Source organism: Erpetoichthys calabaricus, chromosome 2 (assembly GCF_900747795.2).
Source record: "Erpetoichthys calabaricus chromosome 2, fErpCal1.3, whole genome shotgun sequence".
Lineage (NCBI taxonomy): Eukaryota > Metazoa > Chordata > Cladistia > Polypteriformes > Polypteridae > Erpetoichthys > Erpetoichthys calabaricus.
Window position 1 is genome coordinate 83,008,562 of NC_041395.2, and position 26,443 is coordinate 83,035,004.

General features: G+C 37.8%; 1 protein-coding gene across 4 annotated transcripts in view; it reads left to right on the top strand.

Moving 5' to 3' along the window:
• The window catches only part of mef2d (myocyte enhancer factor 2d), a 266,627-nt gene that overhangs the window by 218,699 nt on the left and 21,485 nt on the right, over positions 1–26,443 (top strand). For all 4 annotated transcript variants that reach the window (XM_051923305.1, XM_028794001.2, XM_051923306.1 and 1 more), the window contains 4 exons: positions 798–854; positions 3,400–3,572; positions 20,163–20,289; positions 20,980–21,139. In XM_051923305.1, the coding sequence (XP_051779265.1) occupies positions 798–854; positions 3,400–3,572; positions 20,163–20,289; positions 20,980–21,139 (517 nt within the window). The remainder of the gene's footprint in view (positions 1–797; positions 855–3,399; positions 3,573–20,162; positions 20,290–20,979; positions 21,140–26,443) is intronic.

Here is a 26,443-nt window from a genome sequence, read left to right on the forward strand (position 1 = left end):
TGAAACTCAGTTTTTGATTCATGATTTAAATAGAAATATATACTGTACATACAGCACATACTTATTGTATCCTTTACTTAATGTATCCCTTGTAAACTGAACACTTTAAAAAAAACTTAAATTCTAATCTCACATTTTTCAAAGGAGGACCATAGACCTATACTTCATTTTAAAATGTTCCTGTTGGGGAACTTATTAAGTGACCACACCTGCACTTCTTTAAAGAGACATTTTTGGAACTTGGCACAGGTATGCAAAGTTGCTCCCCAGGGTGAGTTTAGTCAATGAAATTTTGGTCTGAGAACAAAATTTTTCTCACTAAAGAATTTATTTAGTGATAGCACCTACACTTCATTCCAATGTGGGCACAATTATGTTAATCATTAGTTAAGCTATTAATGTTATAGCCCAGTATCAAAAAATAGTTGCTTTCCTAAAATTAATCTACAATTTCCATTGAAATCTAATGCATATTTCACAATAACTAGTTTTTGCAGGTATACTGTTTAATTATGTCTAACACTCATTTCTGTATTAATCAACATAAGCTTTTGGCCAGAAAAAAAACAGTTCAATAAATAATGAATAGATAATATGTACATTTCTTATATTTGTATTAATTATTGCAATACTATAAAAAAAATGTAATGGTAACATGACCTTATGACCAGAGTTAAAAGACTTGAAATAAGCCAAAATTTATGTACCTGTGTTATATTTATGAGATAAATTTACAGTAAATGTTATAAAAGACAGTATAGTTATGTTCATATGAGGTTTCTTTATATTTCTTTCAGGTGCACTTTTGGGTGGGGATCTAAATAGCTCAAATGGAGCTTGTCCAAGTCCAGTTGGTAAGTTCTTGTGTCTATCTATTACATGACTCGGTTAATATGTTGTCTTGCAAAAAAAATAATAGCTGAACATACATCACAAAGCTCCCAGTATGGAAATATGGTTGTAAAAAAGGCACAACAGCAGCTTTACTAACTCAGGCAGTTTAAAACAGCTTAGTTCATCTCAAAGCATACTTAATAAAGTAATGTTACAGGTGAGATGTTCTCTAAGAGAAGTATAATGGTGTAGTTAAAAACAGTTTGGCATCTAAACAAAACATTAATGGGAAAGCTCCCTATATTTAAAATATTGCAAATTTAATTTAAAATCATAAATATTCTTGTTTTCTACCTTTATCTGTGCTCTACTTTCATGAGTGATATGCAAATCAGAGTGAGTTATCAGATTATTGAATTCCACCTTATTAATCTCTGCATTCCATGTACATATAGAGTCAGTTTCTATAGCTGGGCCGGAAATAAAGTCTTTGGTGCCCATCGTGGCAGTAATTCCCAAGTCCTGTGGTCAATGCCAGCAGTAAAGGGAGCCATTAGACTGAAGGAGGCCTTTCAAGTTTGGTTAGAAGCAGTACTTTGCCCATGCGGTGTTTATCAAGGATGGAATGCTGCTGACCACACTGGGCATATAGTCTAGCAATGGAAGGGGCACTTCAAGGACTTCCTAAATCCCACTGACATGCTTTCCTTTGAGGAAGCAGAGTTGGCAGACTTAGAGGAGGACTCACCCATCACTGGAGCTGAAGTTGCTAAGGTGGTTACAAAAATCCTTTGTGGCAAGGCTCCAGAGGTGGATGATATTCGCCCTGAGCTTTTAAATACTTTGGAAGTTGTTGGGCTGTCCTGGCTGATACGCTTCTTCAACATTGTGTGGAAGTCGGGGCCAGTACCTAGGGTTTGGCAAACTGGAGCAGTGGTTCTTTCCAGAGAGTGTGTTCCAACTTCAGTGTGCTCATACTTCTCGGCCTCAGTCTCCCTGGGAAAGCCTGCACTGGTTGAGCCTCAGATTCAGGAGGAACAATGAGGATTACGTCCCAGACAAAGAACACTGGACCAGTTTTTTTTACCCTCCAAAGGATTCTGGAGGGCTCATGGGAGTATGCCCAACCAGTCTAGATGTGTTTTGTGGACTTAGACGAGGTGCTTTGGGAATATGGAGTAGCAAGCCAGCTGTTGCATGTTATGCGGTCACTGTATAACCAGAGTGAAAGCTTTGGTCGTATGACCGACAGTAAGTCAGACTTGTCCCCGGTGGGTGTGGGTCTCTGCCAGGGCTGCCCTTTTTCATTGATTCTTTTCAGAATTTTGATGGACAGGGTTTCTAGATGCAGCCAAGGAGTAGAGGGGTCCAGTTCTGTGGCCTCAAGATCATATCTTTGCTTTTTGCAGACGATGTGGCTGTGGTCTTAGATATACAATGGAATGGTTTGCTGGCAAGTGTAAAACAACCCAGGAATCAAAGCATTACACATATCCAGATATGTTCCTCGGAGAGTCACAGCCAGGGCGGGTGATGGAACTTTTCTTACGGATGACGTTGCAGTTGTGACCCACTGGGCTGGCTACTTTGAGCAACTGTTTAAAGCTGATCCTTCACCTAGGAGGATGAACATGGCTGCAGCAGATAGACAGTCATTTCAGGAGGGTGGGACTGAACCATGTGTCTGCCTGGGGGGTTGTGTTTCGTTGTGTGGTGGGTGCGGAAAAGCGCTATACAAATACATGCTTCCCAACCTGACTTTAAAGATAAGGAGAAAAGGTAGACATTCAGGAGAATTTCAAAGAAGAGCCACTGCTCCTTTACATCGAAAGGAGCCAGTTGAGGTCATTCGAGCATCTGATAAGAAGGCCTCCCTGGGGAGGTGTTTCAGGCATGTCCAATCAAGAGGAGACCTGAGGACAGACCCAGGACATGCTGGAGAGATTATACCTCTCGGCTGGATTCAGTTTGTATCTGTAGTCTAAAATATAATAAATTATGCTTTAAGAGGGATTTGGACATAACTTTGTCAATCCAGTTGGTTCATGCTTTATTGATACATTTTTAAACTATAAGCATTCAAAAAGCATAATATAACTGTTTATATTTAATACAGCTTGATAATTGATGTGCAATGCATTCAGCAGCAAGCAAGCAATATATTTGTAAAATAATGCAATAGTTCTGTAAAATAATAAAGTCATAATATATTCTTTTGTGTGTTTTTGCAAAATAACAGGCATAATTATGAAATAGTGCAATCATAATTGCAAAATAACACAGTACTTTTGTGAAATAACTCTGTTCTTTTGCAAAGTAATACAATTATTATTATTTTTGTTTTGAGTGAGAGGAATTTACTTTCATGGTGTAAAGTATATTTTCATAAATTCTAAGTGACAACAAGTTTACGCTTGTCATTCTAAGACACGCCCAGAGGATAATTGTCACTTGTGTTTATATAAACTTGGATGAGAAATTTGACCAGCAGTTTCCTTGTAGTAAAATATTTTTTTAATACACTAATCATCTTATTGTCTGTATGATTGGTTTTGTTATTTCTAGGAAATGGGTACATTAGTGCTCGAGCCTCTCCAGGGTTGTCTGTATCAAATGGCAATAGCTTGGGCAAAATAGCTCCAGCAAAGTCACCACCACCACCCAGCTCACAAATGGGCATAAATAGCCGCAAACCAGACCTCCGGGTCATCACCCCCAGCAAAGGACTCATTCAACTGGTAAGAAGAAAAATGTTTTATAGTCTTGCTTCTGGTTAAAATAATATCAAATATCAATTTTCCAGTTAATCAATAAGTACTTATGTTTAATGGTACCATGATCTGTGCCTGGAACAAAATTCTAATCCAGACTTTTAATAATGGCTTTATTATGGTTCATGAGTTTAAGTTTTTTTATTTATAATTAACTAGTTAGAAATAAATGTATTTGTTGTAAGATTTCATTGAATCATATATTTTGGTGCTGTTATTGCATATTACCCAAAATATTTAGACAGAAGCTGTGCCTACTGTATATTCAGTATTTATTAAAATTATGATGAAAGTAGTTGTTAATGGCATACTTTTTCATTGAGGCTTGGCTAATGTGAACAAAATATTGACCATGTACTGTTTGAAGATTCCTTTTAACATTTTTTTCTGATATAAAAACATTTACATTTTTTTTACTTTCATGTTTTTAGAATTATCTATAAACAAGCTGAATGCAGTAAATACTATACTCATAATGTCACATGCTGGCATTGCAATGGCAACCCAAGTGATAGTGGTGAATTGGCATAAAGCAGCAAAAGTGAAGACACTGACTAAACAAGATGAGAATTAAGGAATATGCAAAGAAATTAGATAAAGCTACATGAGAATTTGCTAAATTATTTATTCCTGGATCCTGATAATATGGTTTTGTCATTACTGCTCCAGCATTTTCAAACACCAGTACCGCCAAATATTATTTCATGATCTTTAATTAAAAAAAAAAATTAAATGCCATCTTCAGTATGCCTAAGTCATAACACCATATCAAAAATGTTACAATAAATCTGATTTTTAAACATTTCCTTGACCATAATTAATGACATGAATATAATTAATTAAAATCGAAATATACTGTATTCCATTCAACAGACTAAAGCTGCAGTAAATTAAACATATACAGGTAAAATTCTGTTACAACGAATATCTTTACAACAAAAGTTTCATTACAACGAAGTGTTTTTATGGTCCCGACTGTTTCTCCATATGATATGAGTCTATAGAAATCTCATTACCACGAAAGTACATTCAGCAGATACTTTCATTACAAGGAAGTTACCTTGAAATGCTTGAATGAATCTTCCACAGAGCAGTTAGTTCTGTGGTTGCAGCTCAGTTGTGCACAATGACCCCCAAACAGAAAACATTGTAATTTTTTTTTTCTTTCTTCGAACTTTCCTTGTACTGGTTTTTTTGCTGTTTTTGTTTTCGGTGGTTTTCAGTGATACCTTTTGTTTATTGCTCGTCAACATTTGAAAAACATCCATTGGAATTTAACTTGAATGCTTCGAGTGCAAGGGTGGACGCAACAGGACCATCTAAGAATAATCATGTTTGTTGCGGATGTGAATCGCTGTATGCACTCACAAACTGCAACAACTTACCAAACAAGGACACCCTGTCTCTCGAAGCATTCACACTGCCGGAAGACAACCATGGGATATGCAAAAAAATAGCCATGTCAGTCAACTCACAAAGCCCAGCCCACCGACTCAAGCACGCGTCCACCCACGCTCTCAAGGTATTCACAGTGCCTGCTCATGTGCCCGGACGCAACAACTCACCAACTCGCTTTTGTCTCTGCTACAGTACACATGCACCACTGAGCCACGTTAACTTTTCATTATTCTTTTCGGTTTCAGCTGCATTTCTATATATAATCCACCAAGTCGTCCGACCATGGGATACAAACAACAGAGCACCACCTAACAATTCGAACCGATACAGAGACACGCCCAGCAACTCTAAGAGCATGGGACGAGAACGCCTGCCCGCCTGACTGTTACCAGCATTCACCGCAATGTACTGGAGTGTAAAACCATCACAACTGCTAACTCACAAACTGCAACAATTCACCAAACAATGCATCAGACGCTTTCTATATCTAAGAAGATATATAGATACTCATTATTCCCCGGCACGCGTCCACCCACGCTCTCAAGGCATTCACAGTGCCTATACATGTGCCCGGACACAACAACTCACCACACACAAATTTTGCTTCATTTGACTCAACACGGGAAACCTCACCCTGCCCGGACACAGAGAGGATTGACAGATTGATAGCTCTTTCTCGATTCTGTGCATGGTGTTGCATGGCCGTACTTAGTTGGTGGAGCGATTAGTCTGGTTAATTCCAAAAACGAATGAGACTCCCTACTGCTAAATAGTTACGCGATCGCCAAGCGGTCGGCGTCCAACTTCTTAGAGGGACAAGTGGCTTTCAGCCACATGAGATTGAGCATTAACAGGTCTGTGATGCCCTTGGATTGTCCAGTACTGCACGCGTGCTACACTGAATGGATCAATGTGTGTCTACCCGGCGGCGACTGGTGTGGGTAAGCCGTTGAACCCCATTCATAATGGGGACCAGGGCTTGCAATTGTTCTCCACTAACGAGGAATACCCAGTAAGTGCGGGTCATACGCTCGCACTGATTATGTCTCTGCCCTTTGTACACACACCCCCTCGCTACTACCATGGTCGGGTGACTTGGTGGATTATATATAGAAAAGCAGCCGGAACCGCAAAGAACAATTAAAAAGACAACGTGGCTCAGAAGTGTATGTGGACTGTAGTAGAGACAAAGCATTGGGGGCGGGCACATGAGCAGGCAGTGCGTACTGAACGATGATTGTATGTTGGATTGATGTTGGTTCGTAGCGTACATTGTTGCAATGTTACTTTTCTTGGTGGTTTATTAAATTACGGATTTTTCAAATGTTAATTTTTTGCCCTGTGCTTAAAAATCATTAAAAAAGCGGTGTGATTGGCTAGATCCTATTAATGCAGCACTTATTAAAGAAAATGTGAGGTTTCTAAACTCTGTTGGGACCTCCTCCAACTGGACAACACGTCGAAGAGCGTCCTGAAGTGCGATCACTGAGTCTGTGGAAGACTGTTTATCTGTTGCCGGGGCAACAGCAGGCTCACAGCGCTGGGGTGGCTCTTCACCGAAGCAAACAGAAAAGATTTCGATGGGTGATGCAGGGAACAGTATTACTTGGCTACTAACCTGGGCCCGACCCTGCCTGACTGCTGTGTCTGAGTATAGGAGAGTGGCTGATCCCGCTACAATAAATAACTGTGCTGTTCCTGTTTCAAGCTGAATAAAGCTGGTTTTGCTAAAGTACTGAGATTAGCCTCGTATTTTGGGGTGCAAGACAGGGACTTATAGCGTGCCCACGATCTTTTAGGATTTGCTTCTGTGGCACCTCACTGCAGCATTGTGAGCCTGCGGTCGCCCTGCCCCGGCAATGGACAATCTTCCACAGACACAGCAATTGCGCTTTGGGACGCACTTCAGTATGACGTTAACCATTGGGTGGGGGGTAGTCTCAAAAGAGTTCAGAAACCTCACAATATGAAGAAGAAGAAAAGGATGATTTGGCTTCTGATTGATAACTGTGCTGCCCACAACAGGCTTCCGCATTTAGATAATGTTTGCATTGAATTCCTCCCACCCAGTTGCAAGCAGTGCTTCAGACATTGGGTTTGGGCATTGTTTGCACCCTGAAAGTGTATTATTGCAAGGAAATGCTAAGAAAAATTCTCATCAGCATACCTTGTAGACAGGAGAAGATTAAACTTAATGCGAAAGAAGCTATTAAAATGATTGCAAATACCTTGACGCAAGTTAAAGAAAGCACTATAGCAACAAATACAGAATCTCATTACAACAAAATACTTTTTAGGTCCCTGGCAGTTCGTTGTAACAGTATTTTACCTGTATAGTGTTATTTTTGACATCTGTCTAGTAAGCTTATGTTTAACAGATTTCCTCCACTATACACTTCAAATCAATTTTGATTCACAAGATAAGATGATTTAGACTTTTAAGGTACTTTTATACACAAATTGAACTGCACTCTATTTTCATTTGCCATGGTACAACTCCAGAGGGTAGACTTGGAAGTAAGACATTTGCACTAAAATGTAAGAGAAATTACATTTTATTCCAGATAATTTGTGCATTTTTCTAAGTACCTACTATTTACTAATTAAGCCCATCCTCAATTATCTGACCATATGCAAGTAATGTTCCTTTTCAAGAGAGAATACCATTTCTAATTTATTTATAGATGTAAGTGTAACAACATAAAATGAATTTGTAATTCATTGCATTGCTAAATATTTGATGTAAGCTACATGTTTAGTGTAAGTTTAGCTAGTTAGTAAAGTAGGAATTCAGAGTACACAACCATAAGATTGTGGTCATTTGAAAAAGAAGGTCACTGAATTGGAATGTTGCTTTGTATTAATGAGCTGGAAACATTTTTCTGACTTATAAATTGATTAGTATCTCGCATCAATTTTTTATTGTAGCCAGATGCTAGAGTAGATTCATTCTATTAGGTTTATTTCTCCATCAATTACTTTGCTATTGATGGAAAAGTAAATAGAGAAACAAAAGTAATAGACATTTTTATCTCCTGTTTTCTTCATGCAGACAGATGAGGATCTAGAACTGGTAAGTGCAGTTCATCTGTCGAACCCTTGTGTTTTCACTAATTGTAATAGTAGCAATAACCTATTGTGTCTTGTTTTAAAAAACAGTGGATGAATAATAAAATGCAAGAATGGAGTTTTGAATTATTTAGGGTATGTAATCCGCATTTATTTGAACAAATATTACAGCACATTTTTATCCTGTGGCAACTCAGTTTTGCATGCAGCTGGAATATCCAATCCTGGTTTTCAAGAAACACCATGAACATATTTTTGCATCACCCAGTCAAAAGTTATTTAATTAAAGTTTGTATGATGTAAACTGTTAGCTTGATCCCAGTCTTTTAAGTATGTGGAATCTACATTAATGTACAATATAGTAAGAAATGTTTATAGATATACAGATATACAGTACAGTATATGTTGATTGGTAATGCTGAATGCTCTTACCTCAAGCTTCAGTTATTTATTTTCATAGAGGCATTATTCTTTTGACGTTTAAAAATATTAGTTTTCATAAAATGCATAATAATATAGTTATCCTATTTTTAAATTATACTTCATAAAAACACAAAGCACTCATTAATTAATTAAAAAGTAATATACAAAATGTGAATTCCTTCAACCCAGATTATACATTTTTTAACTCTTTGGGAAAACAAAGCACAATATTAAGGTGTAGTTATAAGAAATGTAACTTTGAATGTAGTCCAGTGAAAGAAAGAAGACCTGTGTTTTGTGATAGTAAAACCAACAGATAATGCGGCTTTTGAAGAACATAGTTTGAAACCTTTGATTTTAAAGAATCTATAGCTTATTGACCTATAGACTCACTTATTTAAAATAATAAAAAATCATTACTGATATGTGATATAAACACTTGAATACACATATTTTTATTGTTTATTGCAGAAGCAAATGATAAAAATTCAAAATGAAGTACAGTCAATATTGCTAATATTTATACAGTTTATGGCATGTGCATGTTTTGTACTGCATGCAATTATGAAATTTGGCCTAGTGTTTGGTTCATGATTAAAATCTTATTTACATGAGTGCCATTCAAAACAGATACCTACAAAATGTATTCTCTTTGACATTAATAAGTGCTAAATAAATAATTAATATCTTGACCAAAAAAACAATGTATCAGCATGCAATTTTTGTCATGTCTTTACATTGTATCAGCAAAGTGACCATGACTTTTTACCTTTGTTGTTCCTATGTATGTGTTGCTTCCCTGTTCATTTAAGCATGCAAGGGAAAAAGCATGTGTCTAGACTGATTAATGGTTTAACCAACAATATCAGTTATTCTAGCAAAAATCCACTACTGGATTTTATCCATTTTGATAAACTTTTGATCAGAGTTTTTTAGTTGACAAGAGAGTATTTTCTTCTTTTCATAATTATAGGATTTATTTGACTTTTTTTTTTTTAATGAATAGTATAATAATGTACATTATTGAGGTTTACAATTTTAAAGCTTTGCTATGTTATATTAAATACAAGAGAGTCTAGTTTGAAGGGCCATTAACAGTAGCCATAATTATTACTTAAGAAACAGGACAAAATTCACATACATTTTAAGAGCAAAGTTAAAAAGCATAATGTTTGATGAATATATAATTTGCATAGATCTAATACTCAGTAAGCTAACCAAGAGATTAGATCACCACCAAATGGGATTGTTAGTTAAGCATGTGCGAATCCAGTACACTGGAGCACAGCAAGACATGGGCACCTACAATGTCCAAGGCTACAGTGTTGAAAAACTCAAAGAGCTGTTTTAAAATAATCAGAAAATAATGTCCAAAAAGGCCTTAAAAGGACTATAGGCTTTCAGGGGATCAAATAATGCAATCTGTTATATAAATCAACAACAGCCCAAGATATTTTGGACATTGTACTCAGAATATACAATAAAACTGGGACTGATAAGGACATACATGCTGAGAAGGAACAGAACACCACTGGTTTAAGTGGGAATTGGATGAAGCGGGTTATATCCAGACTGATATTACCAAATGACATACAAATGTTTGGCAAACTTTATTTGGCAGTAACAGCTGGCTCTGATTACATCAAACCGAGAAGAGAATACATCTGTTTTATCTACTTAAAGAAGTGAGAAAAATGTCCACCTAGGCCTTTTTGGTTCTCTATAAGTATGATGAGGTGTAATTGCAAGTCGATGAACCTTTACCAGCCTTGTTAGGCTAGTGAAATTGACTGTACAGTGATCCCTCGCTATATCGCGCTTCGCCTTTCGCGGCTTCACTCCATCGCGGATTTTATATGTAAGCATATTTAAATATATATTGCGGATTTTTTGCTGGTTCGCGGATTTCTGCGGACAATGGGTCTTTTAATTACTGGTACATGCTTCCTCAGTTGGTTTGCCCAGTTGATTTCATACAAGGGACGCTATTGGCAGATGGCTGAGAAGCTAGATTGCTTACTTTTCTCTCTCTTGCGCTGAATTTCTCTGATCCTGACGTATGGGGATTGAGCAGGGGGGCTGTTCGCACACCTAGACGATACGGACGCCCGTCTAAAAATGCTGAAAGATTATCTTCACGTTGCTATCTTTTGTGCAGCTGCTTCCTGAAACGACATGCTGCACAGTGCTTCGCATACTTAAAAGCTCGAAGGGCACGTATTGATTTTTGACTGCAAAACAAACTCTGTCTCTCTCTATCTCTCTCTCTCTCTTCCTGCTCCTGACGGAGGGGGTGTGAGCTGCCGCCTTCAACAGCTTTGTGCCGCGGTGCTTCGCATACTTAAAAGCCAAACAGCTCTATTGATTTGTTTGCTAGAGATTGTTTTCTCTATCTATGTGACATTCTGTGCTCCTGACACGCACTCCTTTGAAGAGGAAGATATGTTTGCATTCTTTTAATTGTGAGACAGAACTGTCATCTCTGTCTTGTCATGGAGCACAGTTTAAACTTTTGAAAAAGAGACAAATGTTTGTTTGCAGTGTTTGAATAACGTTCCTGTCTCTCTACAACCTCCTGTGTTTCTGCGCAAATCTGTGACCCAAGCATGACAATATAAAAATAACCATATAAACATATGGTTTCTACTTCGCGGATTTTCTTATTTCGCGGGTGGCTCTGGAACGCAACCCCCGTGATGGAGGAGGGATTACTGTAATTCTTGATATTTCCATTATGTTATTTTCTAGCAAAAAAATATTTCTGGAGAAAAAGACACAAGTGGGAGAATTCTTAAATGAGTTAGTGGAATCACCAAGATAAAACTAACCTAACTTCAGCATTTGAGACAACAACAACAACAACATTTATTTATATAGCACATTTTCATACAAAAGTAGCTCAATTTTGACTTCAGTGGGAATGTGTGAAGGAGTTTTCTTAATAAACGAACATATTTGTAAATGGTTTAGAGAACTTGAAAAGCTTCTTGTTTATTCTTTCTTTATTAGAGCAGAAATTGGATCAGTAATGCTAAAATAATAAATTATGAATATTATTTTTCACATATTGCAGAAATAAGGACTTTTTGGTAGATTTTAGACTAAGGACATATTAAAGTTGTATTTACCCAGGGCAGTGTTTTTTTCTCATCAGGTCAAAAATTCACTTACATATTCAATGTAAAGAGAATGAGTTCTGGAAAAAAAATCAAAATACAATACACCCCCAAAATTCGTGGGGGTTACGTTCCTAGAGCACCCGCTAATTGTGAAAAACTACGACTTTTGGATGTGGTTAAAAATGCCTTTTAAATGCCTATTTTTATAGTTTCAACCCTAAATACAGTATGCCCCCAAAGCACTTTAATTTCGTTGCAAACTCAGCTTAATACATTAATACATTACCTAAAAAATTACCTTAATACATTGCCTAAAAACAGAATGTAAAGGTACACCCTTCTACTGTACAGTTCTGTACTTCTATGTCTCCCGCGGTGCTAGAATGTAAAATACCGATGTTACCGCTATACGTACTGTAATTCATGCAAGCGCGTTTTCTTTGGTATGTGCTGTCATTTTCTTTGTTATAAGTAGAGTAAATACATAATAATTTCATTTAATTAAAATACAGTAAAATGTACGGGTACTCACCAATGATGAATGATATTGATGATGATGATGAAGTAGCTTTAAAACTTTAGTAGAATTAAAACTCCTCGGGAGGCGCCTCTTCTTCAGGCACTTCAGGAGGAGTCATATCTTTGTATGGGTCTTCTTCTGGTGGGGTTTCATGCTGGCTTTTCTTTATAGGTTTCAAGAACATTGTGATAGGAAGTTGCTACGTTGTCTCCTGTAGCGAACTACTGGTACAATTTCCGTGCTTTCTCATGGATGATGTTACCGTCTTCCTGTAGTCGGTGATCCACAGTGCCAAGCAAGGTTATTATAGTTGATGAAAACTAAAATCAAAAATGAAACTATTATTAAAAAAAACATTTTCGTAAACTGAAATAAAATAATTAACAAAACCGAAATGAAAAACTAAAACTAAATGAAACTATTAAAGTAGCTGGAAAGACTAACTAAAATAAAATAATAATTTACTAAAATATTTTTAGTTTTCGTTTTTGAATGAATATTCTTGCTGTTAGTCTTTAACCCTTGTAAGTTTTCTCTAAAACGGAAAGTCATCCACCACGAGCCACCCGCATATATTCATCCAGCGAATGCCAGCTGGTGATGGAGGGCTGGTGTTCACACAGCATTTGTGCTGACAGAGCAAGCTGAGTGCGGGTGCGTAAAGCGTGAGAAATAGAAAGCAATTTGCGTGCCGCCTTTCTTTGTGCTTGTTGTATATCAAGATGTAATTCAAACGGCTAAAATCAGAACGTTTACCAAATGGACAGAAAAATCACGAGTGAGTAACGTTTCAGTTTATTTCTAAGGTGTCTGCTTTTTTGTTGATAGCAATTTCACCTGCCACTTTGCACAGGAGAAATAGTTTTTTACTTTCTCATATACGAAGTATAGAGAAAGTATAGTAATCATGAAAAAATTCGACCTCGATATTTTGATGAATCTTGACATTATAGATTAACCAGTGTCCAACAATACTGTTTTTTGGAATTGTGTGTGTATGCGTATGTGTATGTGTGTGTCTGTTTGTGTGTAAACACGATAACTCAAAAACGCAACAAGATAGATGGATGAAATTCGGCATGTGGTTGTTACACCATAATTATAGATCTGTATTAACTTTTGGGCCAAATCCATCAACTGGAAGTGGTACTTTACCTGAACACATACTCGATTTTTTTTTTATTTATACAGCTGCAGAGTCCGATTTATTCAACTTTACTTTTATAATAATTGTTCAATATATTATTAATTTGATTTGTTGTTGATGGTTCCTTAATGTACATAATATAAAAATATAATCCCTGTCTTGCGGTTTACTCCTCAAATATTCATCCCCATATCTGAGTAAAGAAAGTCGAGGGGAGGCCACTCCCGGTTTTTAAAAATAAAACGGCACTTATCGAGAGACTGTCTAGGTCACCATACAAGATCAGCATATTGTTGCTGACCAAACACTTTTGCTTTAAAAACATTGTTTAACAATGAAGCGACACAAACAAAGGTAGAGAGTCTGACGAGCGATGAAAAACGAAACATACTAATGGGTTTTTGTATTTATTCCATATTTATTAATTTAGCTTTTTTAGTTCATATTCATAACTCAAAATACCTGATATTGTGAAAGTAATCCATTAGCAAAATTATATTTAAAAATGTTTGTCTCCCTTTTTTCAATGTTTCTCTCTCTCTCTCTCTCTCTCTCTCTCTCTCTCTCTCTCTCTCTCTCTCTCTCTCTCTCTCTCAAAATAGATAGTTGAAATATCATATTCTTTTTGTTCTTAACATCAGCCTTATCATACATATTGCATACCAGGGATTTTTCCTGCCTTGCATTCAAACCTGCTGTGGTAGGCTCCAGATTTCCTGCAATCCTACTCTGGATAAACAGGTTTAGATAATGTATATGTTGTTGTTAATTTCAGATGCTGTCTCTGTTGTTTTATGACTGTCCATACTCCTATTACCTGCTCTTGCTCTGCTCATTATGGGTTTACTGTCCTTTATGGTGGTCTATTCAAGACTCACTGCCCATAACCTTCACACTACATGCTTGTTGTTCATTGTTTCCCTCAATACAGCTAGGTGGGGTCTGCACACTCATTCAAGTCTAAGACCCCTGTTCTTCCTAAGCCCCTGTGATTTTCATGAGAAAATATTTTAAAAATTATAAAATTGTGTAAAATTGTTCATATTCAGTGTCTAGTTTTGATTATGCTTGTTTTTATCAGACAAAAACAAAACCAGATAGTAAACCAGGCAGTGTAGTAAGCTTCCACTAACATTAAACTCATATCCAAATCTGTTAAGTGTACAATTCTGTCTGATTGTGACACAAAACTAACTCCAAAGGAGCTCCATGTCATAATTACTAAAACTAAAACTGAAACTAATATATATATATACATGTATATAAAAATAAAATAGAAATGTCTTTGTGAAATAAAAACTAACTAAAACTAAAAATACACGATGAAGGTAAACTAAAACTAAACTGAATTTCCAAGTAAGGTCAGATAAAATATAGAAATAAAAACTAATATAAAAAGGCAAAACTATAATAACCTTGGTGCCAAGGTTCCATCTTGACGATATTTTTATTCCTTACGGTCTTTTCCTTTTTGGCACTATCACAGAAACTGCTTCATTCTTCTTTATGTAGCATATGGTGTTTTCATTAACACTAGAATTACCAGAGCCTACGAAAAAACTCGTAAATCCGTCCCACCTTAAATCGCGTCTTAGATCCGTTTGCACCTCTGCGCCAGAGTCCTTTGTCATCTAAATGTGCTGATAAACACAAGCTACTAGCAGCCAGCTATTCCATCCCCCCACCGACTTAGAATGAACTTCTCTTCTAGCTCAAGCCTTGCCTTGATTTGATTACCTGGGATTGAAGTGGAGTTTTACAGTGGAAATAATTCTAGCGTTATTTGGAATACACGCATTTCATGTGTGTTCCATTTCTATAGTAGGCTGTGCAAACACATTTTTAAAACAGAAACGTTTTTCATATTCTAATAGTAAATGACAAAATGTAGGCATAAACTATATAACGTATGAATCCTGAAGTCCATATATCAAAGAAACACTTTCACAAAAGGTACAAATAAGAGAACACGTGCGCTTTCATTCAAAAATTTAAAAAAAAAAAAAGCCGCGTTAGCATGCCACATTGACACACTTATTACAACCGCCGCAGTGGCGTAATGGTATCAGCTCCTGACTGGGGATCAGAGGGTGGCGAGTTCGATCCCGCACGGCTCCACTTCGAGAAATGAACTGCATTTATTCTTACAATTTTAGAATAACAACATAAATTTGATTTCAGTCTGTAACAGCCGGTGTAACTTATGATACTGGTAAAGGTTAGCTTTTTTTTTTTTTTTTTTTAAATTCACTTTTCATTCTCGCAGTCGCATTCAGAATCAATCCATACAACCCCATCTGACGCAGCTGGTTTCACATAAATAAAAGTGCACTTTTATTCAAGACTATAACCGAAGAATAAAGAAAGCAAGTTACAGTTGGTGGTTGATACGACAGCTTGCGTGGTGCAATGTTAAGAACTGCTGATTTCCGATCCGCGCTATATAAAATCATCACATTCAAATATTAACAGTTCCCGCACACCCAAGGTCCGCCATTCCTACATTTACGACATGTGTACTTGTTGCAGTGTACACACCTCTCTGTGCTATGGTTCCTATTACAGTGAATGAGCACCTGACACTGTACTTTCTTCCCTGGGGGAAGCTGAGGTCTTAGAATGGAAGTTTGTTGATGCTGTGTCATCTTTTCTTTTTCCATCGCCTTTTCCTGTAAGAAGCGACGACGAAGTTCCTCTGCAAGGTGAGCCATGAACACTCTTCTTTTCTCAGCGGACCCCGTGCATGCCTTATACAGTACGTGTGCGTTCATCGCTGCTAGGTCAAGGATGTTGTAGAACACAGCAACCGGCCACCTGCGTGTTCCTGTTCGCACTGAACAAGCACGCGCCTTCTGGTCCATGATGTCAACGCCACGCTGGGGAAAAAAGAAAGACAAATATATGTGACATTTTGAAGAAATCATTTTATCACCAGAATAGCACCAGAATACTTTGTCACACTAATATTTTTTTCATTAGCATACCTTCATGTGGTTGTAGTCTGTGACCGTGTTTGTTTTTTTTTTTTTTTTTATCTTGCCCAATCTCCACATCATGGTGCATTGTGCTGAGAATGCAGACAGACTTCATCTTTTTGGGCACATACACTGTCAGCATGGCACTGGGAGATCTAAACACCAGCGTGGAGAATTGTTCGTGTACTGAACTGACTTTAGCTGCAGGTGGAAGTTCCCGTCGCACTTTATTCATGGTGCCAAGCAGAGTTGTGTTGCGGTGCAGCAGTCTATTAGCCAGCGAAAGTGACGTGAAGAAGTTGTCTGTTGTTACGGTTCTGCCTTTGTCCAGAAATGGCTCCATAAGCTTTATGACCACAGACTCGGAAAGTCTTTCTCCCGTGGGACGACTGGGATCTTTTCCTAAATAAGGAGTGGCATTACACATGTACTTTGTCTCCAAATCTGCCGCAATCCAAAAAGGCAGAACCGTAACAGATATTAATAAATAATATTAGAATATGAAAAACGTTTCTGTTTTAAAAATGTGTTTGCACAGCCTACTATAGAAATGGAACACACATGAACTGCGTGTATTCCAAATAACGCTAGAATTATTTCCACTGTAAAACTCCACTTCAATCCCAGGTAATCAAATCAAGGCAAGGCTTGAGCTAGGAGAGAAGTTCATTCTAAGTCGGTGGGGGGATGGAATAGCTGGCTGCTAGTAGCTTGTGTTTATCAGCACATTTAGATAACAAAGGACTCTGGCGGAGAGGTGCAAACGGATCTAAGACGCGATTTAAGGTGGGACGGATTTACGAGTTTTTTCGTAGGCTCTGGTAATTCTAGTGTTAATGCCATAGTGGCGCAGTACTACAGCATAACTTTTTAGTTCCCGGAGCAAATCAACCATCTCCTGGAGTGTTTTAAACTTCTTCTGGCGCTTAGGCTCAGTTCCAGAAACCTTAGAAGGTGCAGAGCGGTTTGACGACATCGTGTGTGTTTAAAAATAACAAAACAATAACAAAATGGAAAACATGAGGACACTCAGCTGGAGACGCGTCACAAAGCAGCAGTCAATCATCAGCAAGGAGAAATGAATAACACTCACGGATTGGCTACTTTCACCATCCCAAACAGCGGTGGTAAACCCACTCACCTGGAGACACGTCACAAAGCAGCAGTCAATCATCAGCAAGGAGAAATGAATAATGCTCTCGGATTGGTTACTTTCACCATCCCAAACCGCAGTGGTAAACCCAATCACCGGGAGATGAGTCACAAAGCAGCAGTCAATTATCAGCAAGGAGAAATGAATAATGCTCTTGGATTGGCTACTTTCACCATCCCAAACCGCGTTTCCCTCAGCGGTGGTAAACCCACTCACCAGGAGATGCGTCACATGGCAGCAGTCAATCAGCAGCAAGGAGAAATGACTAACACTCTTGGATTGGCTACTTTCACCATCCCAAACCGCGTTTCCTCAGTGGTTGCTTCCTGTTCTCTCTACAGCACAGTATTGCCACGAAAAAAGCCATAAAAAAGTATGGAGGATATTTGCGCTTTCCGCTAACAATTAATAGTTAGGTTCTAAGAAAAAATCCGTGAACCCTGAACCGCAACTTCACGGGGGTCTACTGTATTAATTACACAGAAGAACCCTGAACATCAGCTTAGAATATGTTGATCCAAGCTATAGGGTTCCAGTCTAAAATAGAAATTATATTTGTTTTTAACTCCAACCATTCTCTTAATGCAAGGCTGGTTTATGTCTTTCATCAGATTTCTTGTTCACTATTTTCTGCAGGTAACTGTAAAATATCATTGCAGTGCATGTTTTACTCCTTCATAAGTATTTGGATAAAATTAGACAAGTCTTAGTCACATTCTTGATATAAATTTAAAGAGTCTATTTTAATGTAAACTATGTCTTTAGAGCAGATTAATATCATGGATCCAGTGCAGTTAAAATCTATAGTTTCTTGTCCAGCTGTCAGTAAAAACTCTGCTTGTCCCATAAAAACAACCTATTTAAAAATATTTTGAAAAGTTTTGAGGCAACAGTGCTAACCACTGTACTGTGATACAGCCTCAGAATCAATTGATTAGTTGAAAGTAACAATTAATCTATTTCTTTTCATTAAATAAAACTTATTATCCAATTTAGTAGTGGTAGCAGTAGTAGAAGTAGCAGTATTGTCATGTGAACAGTGACATTCATATCTGGCCAACATGCAAACTATCACTACTCTCTAGCCATGATAAAGAGTAAATACCTTAATTTTATTTGTTACAAAACACAAATCAGCTTACTTATTTATACTGCAAGAAGATAAGAGAAATTCTGTTATTATATAGGTAAAATATAAGAAATGTTTTAGCTAGAAATGTTTTATCAGTGTAGATAGCTCTTCAGTTCCTGTTCATGTAACTGTTCTGTTAATGCCAAATTACCGAAAGAAGCTCTTATGGCTACTTTTGCATTTTGAATGATATTCTATACTGATTTTTTTAAAATGTTTCTGTTGTGCTTATTAGCTGTACATTTAGTCCTGGAGTTATGTTTTTTGTATGCAGATGCTGTTCCTTCATATACTGATTACTGTACTTCATCTGTTTCTCACTCCTCAACCAAGTAGTTAGTCTTACTTTACAGTTTTGGGATGAACATGTTCTGCATCGTATGTATCATTTAATCTACCCGGGTATTTGTCAGTTATCTCTATACTGTATGTAAAAGTCCATTGTGATTTTTAGACATTTCCTCATCTTTCCAACATTTGGCTTTCTAAAATTGCATTTATTTTAGCTTTTGTATATAGTCTTCCAAGCACGTAATGATACAATTACTTAGAAACTATGACCTCTCTGTTGGCTATTACTGAATGTTAAGCCTAGGCTTTTTGATCTATAGGTTTAAAAATAAAATGATCATTGAGTACATCTATGAACTTTTTTTCTTGTGCTGTACTGTTGGTTGGGTTTCTCCGATTATATTTACAAGTTAAACAGATTACAGATTAAAGTCACTATGATGATAACATCCTCATCTCAACTTGCTTTTGGTTCTATTATAAATTTGGATATTAACATTTTTATATGCTTTGAAGGAATAAAAGCACATTCCCAGTACCATGTCTGTTCTTGCAGCTTTTTATTCAAATCCAAATATTGTACCTTACCAAGGTGTGGCCCATCTCCAATTTGAATCTGACAAGTATTTCTATAACTCTGTGGAGAGTGCTTTGAGTAGTGAAAAATGCACTATATAAATGTAAAAAATTATTATTATTATTATTATTAAATGGCTATCGTTTCACTTTTTAATCTGGGGTTCTTGCAGATTTTTTTACTGATGTAAATATATTTGTTTTGAAATAATTTTATTGAATAAAATTTTGTCATCTTGATGTGTTTTTGGACTAGAATATACTTTAGTATTTGTGCTGTGTATTTTATTCAGCTTTTTGTTTCTCTATATTTCTTTGTATTTTTAATTTATACCACCAGGTAGCTCTGTTTTCCTGTATTTTGTATTTATTTCACTGGATCGTTTTCTTACCACACTTAGCCAGGAATTTGTTTTCTATTCCCAATCTGGTAATTTTCTTCAATTTTACAGCTACTCCAGTTTGCAAAAGTTTTGCTATTATATTATATGGTAACTCTGAATTAATAATAATAGACACAATTATGCAGTATCCTGTGAGTGTTTTATCTAGTTAAGCAGGTGCAAATTATTTTTAAATATGGGTTAACAGTAGTTAATGTTTTTTTTTATTACATTTTTGTTCTTTTTACTTAGCAAGCTACATGCTAAGAGTAGTTTTCAGTTTTTAAAAATCTTAAAAGACATAAGTAAAACAAAATTAATGTAAACTTTCATACTTAAGTATTTTGTGTTTTTATCTTTTTCTTTCACAGAATGCCCAGAGGTTGGGTGTCTCTCAGGTGACACAGCCATTAACCACACCTGTGGTTTCTGTTGCAACACCCAGCCTCTTAACACAGGGACTGCCATTTTCTGCCATGCCTACAGCATACAATGCAGGTAAAATTAGTTTCATTTTTGATTTAGATAGATAAATGCAAATAAAGAAAAATAAAAAGGAATTATAAGATAAAGTAATCGAAACTCAAATGTAATTAAAGTTTATAAATGTGGGTTTGTGTCTCCACTTAGTGGAACTCTTGGAGTTAGTTTGCTTTTGGCATATACTGTAGGACACTAATTAGGTCAGTAATTTCTGTAGTTTAATCGCTGAGCATGGTAAACTGTCAGACAAAACTGTAGGGATTCAAGGTGTTGATAATATATTACACTTGATCAAAAGTATTCACCATGAGAAAGATACTACATATGCTCCTGTGTGACCTTGGAAATCCATCTACACATGAGTTGCACAAGTTGAAACAGTTGTTTAGGTGAAAAGAGGCCATTCAGCTCAATGTGGTTTGTATGTTCCTATTTACCTAGCATTAGCAAAGCATCATGAAGTCTCTGGTTGAATATATCATCCAAAGTATTAGGTGTGCGATACATGAAATTGTTAGTGTGTGTAGTTTGTCTCTGGTGTTTACTTGTTACTTGCCTGAAAGTGTTAAAAAACAGTGGATTTTTCTAATTGTTTTAATGATTATATTTAGATTCTTCACACATTAGGAAAGCATATGATGTGAAATGTACATAAGTTTGTTGTTTTCACATATTAATCTTCCTATGGTATCACTTTTCTCTCAGAATATCAGCTGACAAGTGCTGACCTATCTGCTCTCCAGGCATTCAGCTCACCGAGCAGTTTGTCGCTAGGCAACATCTCCACATGGCAACAGCAGCAGGCGCAACAGCAGGCAACCCAGCAACATCAGCAGCTCAGCCTGGCATCCCTTAGCAACCTGGTGTAAGTACATTATAATTAGGACACAATGCATTTGGTTACCTGTGACAAAAACATAAGGAGAAATGCTTCAATTCTGTTTGTGTGCAGTTGCTTTGTCTCTGTATAAGACCTATTAAATTATGTTAAATATGAATAGCCTTTTTAAACAGCAACACATTCACTATGTTCATGGCAGTATGTCACTCTTTCAATGAGTACAGTCATCTCCTTTAGATATCGTAGCTCAGTGGTGTAGAATATTTACCTGGAGTTATACATTTAACAAAGTATTGTGTCGATTGGATCCAATTTTAATGTCTTATAAGTGTGTTTTTATTGCACAATTTTTACACTATTTCTATAGATTTACAATAAACTAGTATTGTAAAACTTAGTAAATACTTTATATACATTATATTATTTTTTGCCTTAAATGTTTATAATGTTATTCACAGTTAATCACTTTGCTAACAGATATAAACATTAAAAAAATTGTAAAAATATTTAATTACAAATTATAAAATAATATTTTTAAAAGGCAATATTTCCAGTTGAATTCTACTCTACCATCCATCCATCCATCCATTGTCTCCCGCTTATCCGAGGTCGGGTCGCGGGGGCAGCAGCTTGAGCAGAGATGCCCAGACTTCCCTCTCCCCGGCCACTTCTTCTAGCTCTTCCGGGAGAATCCCAAGGCGTTCCCAGGCCAGTCGAGAGACATAGTCCCTCCAGCGTGTCCTGGGTCTTCCCCGGGGCCTCCTCCCGGTTGGACGTGCCTGGAACACCTCACCAGGGAGGCGTCCAGGAGGCATCCTGATCAGATGCCCGAGCCACCTCATCTGACTCCTCTCGATGCGGAGGAGCAGCGGCTCTACTCTGAGCCCCTCCCGGATGACTGAGCTTCTCACCCTATCTTTAAGGGAAAGCCCAGACACCCTGCGGAGGAAACTCATTTCAGCCGCTTGTATTCGCGATCTCGTTCTTTCGGTCACTACCCATAGCTCATGACCATAGGTGAGGGTAGGAACATAGATCGACTGGTAAATTGAGAGCTTCGCCTTGCGGCTCAGCTCCTTTTTCACCACGACAGACCGATGCAACGCCCGCATTACTGCGGATGCCGCACTGATCCGCCTGTCGATCTCACGCTCCATTCTTCCCTCACTCGTGAACAAGACCCCGAGATACTTGAACCCCTCCACTTGGGGCAGGATCTCGCTACCAACCCTGAGAGGGCACTCCACCCTTTTCCGGTTGAGGACCATGGTCTCGGATTTGGAGGTGCTGATTCTCATCTACTCTACCATGAGTCGATAAACATGAAAAATTGCCACTATGAAATTCAGAGAGAGTATCGGGCACACAACAGAAAACATTTCTGTTTGGGTTAAAAGCATTTTCACCTTTACAGTGTTATTTCAGGTCAGTTTAGAGCTGCCAATCAAAAATAGACTAACAATTTATACTCTCATTGCACAAGGTTATCATTGAAGGAATTTAGCAGCTGAGCATAACTCAACAAAAGAATGATTTACACCTCCATTTATCCCAAAGAAAAGTACCCAGTTAAAAAATAAACCTGACAAATCTTTTGTTTTATGATCCTTAGATCCCAAAGGACTAGGGCGTTCTACCTAATAGCAGACTACCTGCACTCAGTAATCTTTATACTAAAACAGATGCTCAGATAGTCTTATAACTTTTGGGAGAAACAGAAAATAATAACAGTCCTCTACCTTCTTATGAAAGGGATATTCTGAATAGAATAAACTGGTTTGATAATGGCTGAATGGACAACTGTATCTTTAAATACAATAAAAAATAAATCTGAAATACACTTCTGAAGAAACGCCTTTTTTGCAGGTCCAGTATGCGATGAGACAACTCTGTTTTTATGTTTTATTGTCAAAATAAGGTTATGGTTGACTGTTGCTCAGATATACAGTGTATACATTTATTTGAGATAATTGTCTTCCCCTTTAAATTATCTTTATAAGATTACCAGTTTAACCAAGTGACAGACCATGAAAATCCACAAGGTGGAAAGCCTACTGGGCGAACCCCTTTTAGTGAACAGAAAAAAAAATAACAGGGGCACTAAGTCACAACAGAAATGTCAGCTGCAACATCCCAAGGTTGCATTTATAGCAAGCAGTTAAGCAGTTTGCACTGGAGCTCCATTACTGTCAGAGTCCAAATGAGATGCCACATCCAGAAGTGGCAGAGCTTGTTCCAGATATTGTAGGCAGGACTCGAGGTTTCCTCACTGAGTGATTTCTCCAACCTGGGAATGAAAGAGAAGATATTGCTTACCTCAGTCAAGCCTTGAAGGTGGTCCACCAAGCACACATCCGTGACACCATTAACAACCTTTGGGTGCTGTTTTCTCTTGGTTGTGCATGCTGCAGCTCCCAAAGCTTGCGCCTTCCCATGCCTATAAACTGCATAAATGCTTATTGACTGAATGATTTTAGATACAGTATTATACAAAATATTCTTGTACATAACACTACATTATATATACACTATAAGGGCAGCAATTTGTTTTTTGTTTTATTAACACAGTTCCAGTTGTCACTTTAACAATTTTTAAAAGTAACCCTAACCCAAATTCATTTCACAAAATGCATTACCAGGATTGGGATGGATGGATGGATGGATGGATGGATGGATGGATGGATGGATGGATGGATGGATGGAAGATGTGTCTTGTGATGTTAGATAGATAGATAGCATTGTATATCACTTTTTATGTTAAAAAAATCTTCCAATAGCATTCTTCTTACAGCTTAAATCACATCAGAGTAAAATTACAGTGGTTATCACCTTTTGGTATAATTATATTTGGCTCCCAACATTAATTACACTATATTTTCCACCAGATGGGACCTGAATTTCTGCTTCCTAATGTATGTGGTTCTCCATAGGAGAATGTAAAGCAACAGAGAATTTTTCAGTTAGAAAAACTATAAAATGAATTCACTCACAAGTCACGCTAATCAGTTTGGTTTTTTACAATATTATTTGCCATTTATTTACCTGCTGCTTTCATTATCAGCTCATTTGTGATCATTTTCCTATTTTTAATGAAGATATTGTGTGTTCAAGTGTTCTGCGTGCCATATATGTTTAAATTCTTCATAGGGTTATAAGCTCAAGATTGTTGCATGCACAGAGTACAGGGAAATTCCTGTTTGTATGTTTAATCACCGTGCAACACATCAACAATTCTCCAGTACCATGATCAGTGGATATTGCTACCTTACAATCACAGAACATACTTAAGCAAAGTCAGACTCTTATAATTTCATGCACAATCTAGCAGTGGTTGAAGCCAGATGGCAATAAACTAGTAATCATTTACAATATTGTGGTCTTATTAAATTTCAACAAATGATTCCTATCTACATTTCACTCTAGAAGTGAAAAAAGACAAAAAATAACAACTAAACTAAAAACCAAGGACAGAACATCATGGAAGTGAAAGGTTTTTCTGTTGTGGAAACCCCTGGATCAACTTAAAAACACCTAGCAGTACTTTTGTCCATGTTGGTGCTGACATTTTGTCTCATAACAAAAATCTCCAGTCACTAATGTTGAATTAACTTCAAAATATAAATGTAACCAAGTTGGTTAAGGCTATTAGTCTCCCTCTACTGGCAGAAAGACATTTTACAATTAGAAAGGCAGCTGGGTTCTATTCAATGTTTTATCTTACTGAGACGAAACAGTTTATACTGTGGTATCTCAAGATGTTTATACAAGCTCACCTGTACATAAATACATTGAAGCTATGAAATATTCTTTGTGGGAAATTTGAGAAACTAGTGGACCAATGATTGTTACTGACTAGTAAGTATACAGAGGCAATCAGGAAGGTAGACAGACAGACAGACAGACAGACAGACAGGCAGGCAGGCAGGCAGGCAGGCAGGCAGGCACGCACACACACACACACACACACACACACATACATACATACATACATACTTTATTAATCCCCAAGGGGAAATTCACATACTCCAGCAGCAGCATACTGATAAAAACAATATTAATTAAAGAGTGATAAAAATGCAGTGCAAGTTAAAAAATGCAAGGTGGAGAGTGCGAGGCAGGTATAACAGTCAATAACCTTGTATTGTGTTAACGTTTACCCCCCGTGGAATTGAAGAGTTGCACAGTGTGGGGAAGGAACGATCTCCTCATTCTGTCAGTGGAGCAGGACAGTGACAGCAGTCTGTCGCTGAAGCTGCTCCTCTGTCTGGAGATGGTACCGTTCAGTGGATGCAGTGGATTCTGGAGCCTGCTCAGCGCCTGTTGCTCTGCCACAGATGTCAAACTGTCCAGCTCTGTGTTCTACAATAGAGCCTGCCTTCCTCACCAGTTTGTCCAGGCGTGAAGTGTCCCTCTTCTTAATGCTACCTCCCCAGCACACCACCGCTTAGAAGAGGGTGCTCACCACAACTGTCTGATAGAACATCTGCAGCATCTTATTGCAGATGTTGAAAGACGCCAGCCTTCTAAGGAAATATAGTCGGCTCTGTCCTCTCTTGCACAGAGCATCAGTATTGGCAGTCCAGTCCAGTTTATCATCCAGCTGCACTCCCAGGTATTTATAGGTCTTTACCCTCTGCACACAGTCACCTCTGATAATCACGGGGTCCTTGATTAGGTTCCTATACTCCTCCTCCAGCCCACTCCTGATGCAGCCTACAATAGCAGTGTCGTCAACGAACTTTTGCACGTGGCAGGACTCCGAGTTGTATTGGAAGTCCGATGTATATAGGCTGAACAGGACCGGAGAAAGCACAGTCCACTGCGGCGCTCCTGTGCTGCTGACCACAATGTCAGACCTGCAGTTCCCAAGACGCACATACTGAGGTCTGTCTGTAAGATAGTCCACGATCCATGCCACCAGGTATGAATCTACTCCCATCCCTGTCAGCTTGTCCCTATGGACCAGAGGTTGGATGGTGTTGAAGGCACTAGAGAAGTCCAGAAACATAATTCTTACTGCACCACTGCCTCTGTCCAAGTGGGAGAGGGATCGGTGTAGCATGTAGATGTTGGCATCCACCATTCCCACCTTCTCCCGGTATGCGAACTGCAGAGGGTCAAGGGTGTGGCGGACCTGTGGCCTCAGGTGGTGAAGCAGCAGCCGCTCCATGGTCTTCATCACATGTGACGTCAGGGCAACAGGCCTGAAGTCATTCAGCTCACTAGGACATGATACCTTTGGGACTGGGGTGATGCAAGATGTTTTCCAAAGCCTCAGGACTCTCCAATGTTCTAGGCTCAGGTTGAAAATGCACTGTAGAGGACTCC